Below are 9,377 nucleotides of genomic sequence, written 5' to 3' on the forward strand. Positions count from 1 at the left end.
AAACACTATTTATATACATATTTAATACGATGACTCTAATAATATATATATATATATATATATATATATATATATATATATGACTATATCAATAAAAAAATTGTAATTTACAAATTTAATTTTTTTTGTTAAACTAAATTGTGAAATATATATTAATAAAAATTTGAAATTTATGATATCTACCAAATTTATAAAAAAAACTTTTTAAAATATCAAATATAACAAAATTACTTGTACTTTTAAAAAAAATCGCAATAGTATATATATACATTTGTTTTAAAATAAACAAATCAGTTAGCTTCTTAATTAAAAACCAACTTCAAAAAACAAATATAATTAATTAAATAAAAATAAAAAACAAAATTATTACAATTTTTTAACATAAATATTAATTTTTTAAAATTTTAAAAAAATTATAAAATAATTTTTTCTTTCAAATTTAAATAAAAGATTAAAATAAATTTATGGATTGACTAATCCATATAAGGCATATGGATTGACAATATGTATGCCTTATATGGATTCTCAATCATTACTTACGCAAATGCAGAAATAAAAAGAAGGAGGAACCTAGACCACTTATGGCAGTGGAAGATGACGACCACGACGAGGCACGACGCAGATGGATGAGGCACGAAGTGTCCAAATCGCAAAGACGACGCAGAGAAGGAAGAAGAAGAATCAACCGTACACATGAGGAAGAGAGAGGGAACACTTTTTAAAATTTTAAGTGAAAGACATTTTTATCACTCCACTTAAAACATTGGATGTACCAACAATACGGTTGGTGCCCAAAGCAAAAACCTTTCCTCCTACGTAGTCATTAGTACCACCTTAGAGATCATGGCCTAATCTTAACTAGAGCACCAACTGTTTTTGCACTACTAAATATTTGATTTCAATTATATTCATGTGATTTACACATTAAATAGCACATGAAGTTTTTTTTACCTCTATAAAATATTGTTTTATTATGAAGTTAAGATCCAAAAGCATCGGTTATCATACATGAAAATATTGCTTTATTACGAAGTTAAAATGTTCATGAAAATATATTTAATGTGTAAATTATTTGCAATACCATGCATAATCATGGATGAAACCCAAGATTTGATATTTTTTTGCACTACTCAATTATTTCCATGTGTGTTTTATGCACTCCTCCAGAAAACGTGAATATGCCTATGCGCTAAGAATTTGAAGCATCCCTGGCAGCGGACTTTCTAGCACAAATAACGTGCATAAAATAATTAAAAATATTTTGAAACTATATCATAAAATATGTGCAGATATTTATACAAGACCGATTTGCTTTTATTTTTAATTGTTCGGGTCAGCCTATCCCGAGGCCAATTGGCCCGTCAGGTTAAATGGGCTGAACCATTTTGACTAGTTTCTATTTGGGCCACCTTTTTGAGAGCCCATCCTGGCCCTACTTGAAGGCTGGCCAGCCCAGCCCACCAGGTCAAGTCCATTTTGCGTGCTCTGTATATTTGCATAATTGTTTTAAACTCCAAAAAACCATTAAGTCATGTAATCAAATCAACCCTAAACTGGTAAGTGGTCACTGGTCAAAACATAAAATATATTGGGCGCTTGTACTAGGGAACAAACTTATTCTCCTTGCTTTGATTCTGACAGCAATAAACTCAAATTTTCCACATGTTCCCCGCTCATATACAATACTAACAATTAGATGATGAATCTGGACATACTAATGTCTCACAATCTATTGTAACTGATATGATGAAAAACTGAAACCTGATCTTCCATCATTAGTGGATTTCAACTCAAGCTTCTGGTAAGGGCTGCAAAGGGTCCATATGTTTCATGTCAAAAACTTTCAAAAGATATAATTAAAATAGTGAGAGGCAATAAAAAATGCTAAATGATCTGATAAGCACATGCATAAGACTAATAAGTTTGCTGAAGTTCAAGGCTGAAAAACATGGACCACAATAAGTGAATAAACCAATTGGAAACATAAGAGGAGAGCACCTGCTATTGGGATCATAATAGAATCCACTGATAGAGCCATCGCTGCAAGAGAAACAAATGTAGTAAAATCCGGCTATGGTTAATCCACAGTCGGTTCCAACATTCACAAAGTACTGCTCCTTCCACCTCTGCAACAAAGAAATAAGTGCGATTTGTAAAGGTTCTCATTTCAGATAAATACTTTTTTTTTCAACATTATCATTTTCTCTTGGTGAGGGCGAGCCCTGGTGCAGCGGTAAAGTTGTGCCTTGGTGACTTGTTGGTCATGGGTTCGAATCCGGAAACAGCCTCTTTGCATATGCAAGGGTAAGGCTGCGCACAATATCCCTCCCCCATACCTTCGCATAGCGAAGAGCCTCTGGACAATGGGGTACGAAGTTTTTTATTATCATTTTCTCTTGGTGAAAATTAATTTACCATGAATATGTAAGGATAGTTGCTCAGGTCCAAAGACTTGCCACCATCAGCCTCCACTTGGCCCTAGAATGTTAAAGTGCATTAGAAACGCTACAAGCGATGCAATCTTACACATGACACCAAAATTTAAATTGTTACCAATAAGGGAGAAAAAGATGGAAATTTAGACCAGTGCCTTATATCATCCTCGGGACTGAAAAACATAAGGAACAGAAAAAAAGGTTAATAAAAACAGAGTATGTATCCAAACTAATTCATGGACATCATCAGTGTTATTGAAATTAAGCTCCTCTTGATTTAAGAGTTGATTGCATAGTAACATACGATGCCTCCCATTTGCCAGTGAAGAAAGTATAATTCTTTGTATCAACTATCTCCCCTTCCCAGAATGTTACTACCTGATATAAATCATTAAAAGATAAAGTGAAAGCCATGGTGATTTTTCTTTCTTTCTAAAAACCTTCAAGAATTGACAACCAGGGCATATAAGGCAAAAACTGAAGTTAAAATATATTTGCTCTACGTTACACACCATTCAAGAGTATTTTGAAGAAGAAAAATAATAAATATATTATCTATAGTATTCTAGTCTCGATTTAAAATATTGAAGTTAAATCTTTGTGAATATGCTATAAGACACAAAATATCCTATACATTATCCACATAAGGGATAAATGCATAGAAACTAATTTTTGGTTGGATCATATTGGTCACAGCAGCAATATAAAATGTGAAGATTGATCTTTAACAAAGAAAATTAATAATTAATAAAATCATTAGCATGTAAAAAAACCCAAGACAAGTTCTACCATACTGTAGGTTAACAACAATCTAAGAATTCAAAGGCCAGTTAACTACTTTGTATTTAACAAAAAATACTGTATGCCATCAAATGGAAGCTGAACAGACATCATTAATTCATTTATATAAACTGTTTGTTAGGTAAGTAATAAAAAAATAGGTTATTCTGATAAGAGTAATGTATTACAGATTAATGCTGTCCTAAATCGACAGATTCAATTTGTGACAAAACAGTAATCAACAGTTTAACACAACCAATTGTTCAAATTAAACTAGAACAGAAACTATAAACATGCATATTTTCTAAAAGATGAAAAGTGGTCACTTTTCTGTTTCACTTTTAAGAAAGATGAACCAAAAGGAATTGCTTACAGGTGTGTCTGCCATAGGAACATTAAGAGCTTCCATGGTGCCACACAAATACCCATGCTCAAGGTCACATCCTTGTATACGGACATTTACTCTCCATGCTTCATCCTTTTGTACACTTGAGACATTCTGGGTGCCAGAAAAGGCCTGTAAACATAAACACCTTGAGTATATGCCATGACTCTGAACTTATAGTAAGATATACTGGACGAAAAACAGAAGATGTGAAATCTAATTCAGTGGAAAGTTGAAGTTGTGTTCTCTATGACTATGAAGTGTGGGTACGACAACAACCAGCAAACTGTACACATAGATAAAGGCATACATACTAAATTAAACAATTTTCGACCCTCCAAACACACTTACCAGACACCAACAACAACTAAACTAAAGAAACACACAAGCACAACAGAACAGAAAGTGTTTCATTTGTTTCTCCGAAGCAGGGAAAGAAGGGAAGAAACAAAGTCACAACACAACAATGTCGATCACTTTCTCCTTCTTAACTCCACCCTCTTCCACTTCCTGTTGCCTTTTCCCTCTCTACACCCTCCCTCTGTTTCCGCGTCACTCCTATCCGGCGCCCTACAGATCCCTTTTAACCTCTCTGCTCCACCAGCAGAGGCTCTATTGCCGGATCCTTCGAAGGCCACAGCAGTGGCAGTCACAGAGATGACGACAATGACAACAATAATGAGGCTTTATTAGTGGTGACAGAGGCGGGGAGGTCATGGGAGAGCATGTCAGCGGCGATAAAGGATGGAAAGTGTAAAATAAGAGAAAATAAAGAGGGATAATAGATTGAAACCGTGTGTTAGAGTACACAGCAGATGCTCTATTATATAGTGGTCATTACAATAAATACCGATAATGAGAGGATATTCAGTTTCCTCAATCAGATATGTTTCCTATAAATCAAATCCTAATGAATCTATACATTAAATATTTCTGATTCTCAACAGAAAGATTCCGACGTCGGTTGTGACTCGCTTTCTCAAACTGGAGAAGTCTCCATTCCTCTGTCTGGAACAACTTTGAAGCCAAGCAGCCCTGGCGGCATGCACGGGGTGAGCAGAGTTGCAGCGGCCAACAAAGACAAACCTCAGAAGGAGACAGGTGATGCTAACCGATTCGCTGTGCCCTTTCTGCAGAAATAAAGAGGAGGAGGCTACTCACCTATTCTTCAACTGCAGCAACATCCTCCCTCTATGGTGGGAGTCATTGTCCTAGGTTAATCTAATTACAGCTCTGCCTCAAAACCCAAGGGATCACTATTTGCAGCATGGAATCGGGAACGATCATGGAAAGAAGGCTACAAGATGGAAATGCTGGGGGATTACTCTAACAAGAACAATATGGCAGCACAGAAACAAAATAGTTTTTCAAAATGCAAGTTTTGATGGAAGCAAACTGCTGGATGACGCAGTCCTCCTAATTTGGACGTGGGTCAAATCCATGGAGAAGGATTTTGCAGTACATTTTAATCAATGGTCCTCTAATTTAAAGGAAGAGTTTAGTAACTAGAAGGGGTTGGGAGATGATGAATCTATGTAAAATTGTTAGGTGTATCTTCCTTGGTTTTGCAATTAATGGAACCTGATAGATCCCTACAGCCAATATGTACTTATAGTACCACTGGTACTTTCTTAGATTAATAAAATATCTATTTTTGCTGTGCAAAAAAAAAAAAAGAGTTGCAGCGGCCAAAAGCTCTTGGGTTGGGCCTAATTAACTTATGGTAAGCCAAAGCACTTCGGGACGGATTGGTTTCCGATGGGTCTAGAAATAACTACCAAACCCGATCATGTCTAATTGGTCTAACCCGTTTCTTTGACCCACCACACCTGCCCCAAACCACTTGAAATGCATTTTTTTTTCCGATTTGTGCGGTTTTGGGTCAGGTCACCTTGCACACCCCTAACAGCAAGGGTGACGCCTCCTTCGCAAACGAGAAAGCATGTCTCTACCTAGCGCCTCCTTCATTGACAGGACACCTAAGTGGTGTCAAACCTCAGCCTAGTGCCTCCTGCAAAAAGACAAAGGACGAACACAAAGCGCCATTATCCTACATGGCAAAATTCATCCCTGACAGGTAAATAGTTTGAAAAACCCTTATTTTGGTATATTGTTTCACGAAAATAACTAGTTTGGTAAAAAAGTCATTGTACTTGTATGGCAGTTATTCTGTGTTTAGTAATTGTAGAATAGTTATAAGTGTGTTTCTTAAATAGAATGTATGACAAATTTCTGGGAAATTGTGCATATTAAATTATTGGAGGTGGTTTGAAGGAGGAGACTCCTTGTTAGGGAAGAGGCATGTGTTAGCATTCTGTACTATAGATTCTAAATTTTGGTTTGATTGCAAAATTCTTTTTATAAAACCTTCCAGTTTGTGCCCAAACTCTTGAATCTAACAGATGAGAAAGTGTTAAATGAGTAGATGTACTAGACAAGATAGAATTAAGAATGAATGCATTAGGAAAGCAAATGCTCTTACAAAGCCACTTTCTCCAAGCAGATTTACTTTTCTGAGGGCCAAACTCAATGTGCTTGAGACTCCCTTAAAGATAAGAAGAGCAGATCATATGGAGGGCAATCTATTTCCTTGTATTAGAGTATTGTATAGAGAGGTGCAGTATTCAACTGCACTCAATTTAGTAGTTAGAACACTGTGTCAGTTTGTAAAGTTAATTATTGACAATTGTCACAACTAACTAACTGTTTCCTAACAACCTAACCGTATTTGCAACTAACTTCATAACTCTATAAATAGAGTGTTGTAACTCAGGATTCATTAACCTCAATAATATTTTCTCATTCCATTTATCTTCTTTCTTTTCTCCTTTTTCTATGATCTAAATAGAGTTCTAATATGATCTATTAGTTTTCTATTGTTGAAAGTCCCGCATCGGGTGGTTAACGAACATGATAAGTGCTTATATAGCTGGGTAGGCCACCCCCTTATGAACCGGTTTTTAAGGGGACCTTTCGGATGCCTTTGCTGCACTTTAACATGGTATCAGAGCTAGGTTCTGCCCGGTGGTGTGGTGGATAGTGCTGTTAGCCCTCGCTTTGTGGTGACGAGCCCTGGCTCGAGGGGGCGTGTTGAAAGTCCCACATCGGGTGATTAACGAACATGATAAGTGTTTATATAGCTGGGTAGGTCACCCCCTTATGAACCGATTTTTAAGGGGACCTTTCGGATGCCTTTGCTGCACTTTAACATCTATTAACTAGAGGCAGAGAGAACAAGAAAACTATAGGTGAAACAAATAAGGACTTAGAGATCAATAATTTGTCTATAGACAATTACAAGAAAACGTTATGGCATCATTTGATCCATTTAGCTGACCCCAACTAGTGGGAAAAGGCTTGACTATTGTTGTTGTTGTTGTTGAGTCAATATATATCCAATAGAACAAATTAAGTTTGCAGTTATCATAGAAAAAGAAATCTGTCATATGGTTCTAAGACATAATGTACCCTTATACACTGAAATACTTGGCATTTAGAATCATAAAATGAAATATATATGTAGTGCATCACTAATTTAAGACGTAACTCTAACTATGCCATATTTTTCACTTTTTAGCCAAACTTTACAAAGCCAATCCTAAGGCCAAATAAAAGAAGACGATCACATAAGGCAGTCAGAAGCCAACAGGCAACAGCCACTATAAAACCTTGATGAATCCTTTAGGACATAGATCATCAACTAGCCTACCCCATCAACTAGCCTACATTGTAATGCATATCACAAGTTCACAACCTTGCTAATTAACAAATTTTGAGGCTTGAAAACCGAAGTAGGTTGTTTATTTAATTGCTTGTTTCTAAACAACATGGAAATGAAATCACTTTAAATGCTGATTTCTGGCTATTAGAGTTGATCTGTGATACTATTCTCTAAGATCTTTAATACTTGATCAGAAATTGACTACACATCACATACTCTATCTCTCAAGCCTTTAGAAGGTCATAAATAAGGGAGGCAAAAAGAAGAAAATCCCTGCTCACTACGTGTCATTTGTCAAGTAGTTATACAAAGATAAAGTGAAAATGGACATTATATGGATATGTAAAGTCATTTCACTCCAATCCACTCTATCACATCATTTTCTCACATATCCCTAGTAGGCTCAGTTTCTTGAAATGAATTTATAAGGTCAAGCAAAGAATCATAAGCTCACACAAGAATGTGGTACCTATGAAGCACGAACACCTCTCTTGTTCGAAGTGTCGCCAAGTCAGACATGTTTCCGACACGACAAACCTGGACACTTGCTTGACACTTGTCTGACACTTCTTATTAGATGTCTGATTCAAAAATTACTTTTTGTTGGTATGAACACTTAAATCGATACCTTTATACAACTAATACACTTGAAAAAACATAAAAGGTTGGTTTAAACAGATGAATATACCATCAATTTAGATATTTTGTTATGTTACTCATGTTTCATTTAATTAGAATCTTTGTTTGTGTATGTATGTAGTGTCTCCATGTCCTATATTCTAGACATTAACCGTGTAAAAGTGTGTCTGTGTTGTGTCCTATGTTAGAGTCCATGCTTCATAGTGTGGTACTGACTACAAATCAATCTTCCAACAGAAGGAATCATAACATGCATAAAGTATAAACAAACATCTACTGTTTCCGTTGACACTCAATTCGTGCTGAACCACATTGGCCCAATGAATGACGCCTTAGATACCCATACAAATCACCATCATCAGAGACCGGTACAGGTTGCTAATTCTAATTTCAAAATACCACTTTGATCATCACCCAAAATTTATTATTTCAACCAATTTTATTTTATTTTTATAAAAGAATACATTTTATCAATTTGTCTTAAAGAAGCATTAGATGCTCCGTGTTCCCTTAAGCAAAGAAACCCCAATTTCATAATCTCTATTGGGAAAGTCTAACAAAACAAAAACACTGGAATATGAGTACCTGCCCAACGCCTAGAAGACTACAAGATTGGCACGAACTCCTTCCCGAATTAGCACCTAACACAACACAATCGAACAATAATAATAAAAAAAAAAAAAACAAAGAGCTTGTTACCAAAGAAAAAAGAGAGAGAAAATTGCATGAGATGAGAAATGATGGTTATTATTACCTGAAACCTGAGAAGAAGGTGCTGCGGTGTTCTCCAATACTCTCACGGGCATGTTTCTGTGATTGTGATGTGAAGAAGAAGATGCAGAGATTATTGCTGAGCAGTGTGGCAATTCCCTGAAAAAGGAAAAAACAAGACATGAGGAAATAATGAATCATGCCCATCCATTTGTCTTCTAAACAAATCTAAGGCTGACATTGAACACGCAAGAAAAAACGTCGTTTAACACTGAAAACGCACGCACAAACCCGAAACTAGGGTGCTCTTAAGTTGTATATTTTCTTTAACTATATCCATACCTAATAAATAATCAGATTAAAAATGGATATGATAACTATAACCATAATTCATTTTTAAAATAAAAGTATAATTTCATAAGTTTAATGTATATACACTTATCATTCTATATCCTCATTTAATCACAAATTTTTATTTAAATTGTATTAAAATAATTATTTTAAAAATTATTAAATTTATAATATATAATAAATTATGATTGGATAATTTTATATAATTTTTTCTTATAATTTGATATAATTAATTTTTATTTTTAAAATATTGACATATAACTAGTTTATTATATAACTAAAAACATAACAAGGTATATCAATGCATCTACTTACAGTTTTATATATACTCTTATATAATAACTAATTATTGTTA

At 34.9% G+C, this 9,377-nt stretch overlaps 1 protein-coding gene across 1 annotated transcript; it reads right to left on the bottom strand.

Moving 5' to 3' along the window:
- Positions 1 to 1,529: 1,529 nt before the first annotated feature.
- On the bottom strand, positions 1,530 to 8,849 carry LOC100796349 (glucose-induced degradation protein 4 homolog). The gene is made up of 8 exons (XM_003520864.5): positions 8,715 to 8,849; positions 8,546 to 8,601; positions 3,589 to 3,732; positions 2,740 to 2,813; positions 2,554 to 2,608; positions 2,416 to 2,478; positions 1,999 to 2,126; positions 1,530 to 1,808 (listed from the first exon to the last, which is right to left on the bottom strand). Exons 1-8 carry the CDS (start codon positions 8,764 to 8,766, stop codon positions 1,730 to 1,732), a joined length of 651 nt encoding a protein of 216 aa, XP_003520912.1. The 5' UTR covers positions 8,767 to 8,849; the 3' UTR covers positions 1,530 to 1,729.
- Between the last annotated feature and the right edge of the window lie 528 nt (positions 8,850 to 9,377).

Source organism: Glycine max, chromosome 3, assembly GCF_000004515.6.
Source record: "Glycine max cultivar Williams 82 chromosome 3, Glycine_max_v4.0, whole genome shotgun sequence".
NCBI classification, from domain to species: Eukaryota; Viridiplantae; Streptophyta; class Magnoliopsida; order Fabales; family Fabaceae; genus Glycine; species Glycine max.

Excerpts from the sequence above, each read along its gene's own strand:
- LOC100796349 (XM_003520864.5), bottom strand. The coding sequence starts at position 8,766 with ATGCCCGTGAGAGTATTGGAGAACACCGCAGCACCTTCTTCTCAGGTT. Across the intron at positions 3,733-8,545 it reads GTCTTCTAGGCGTTGGGCAG|GCCTTTTCTGGCACCCAGAA; the intron begins GTACTCATATTC and ends TTATGTTTACAG. Across the intron at positions 2,479-2,553 it reads CATCTTTTTCTCCCTTATTG|GGCCAAGTGGAGGCTGATGG; the intron begins GTAACAATTTAA and ends TTAACATTCTAG.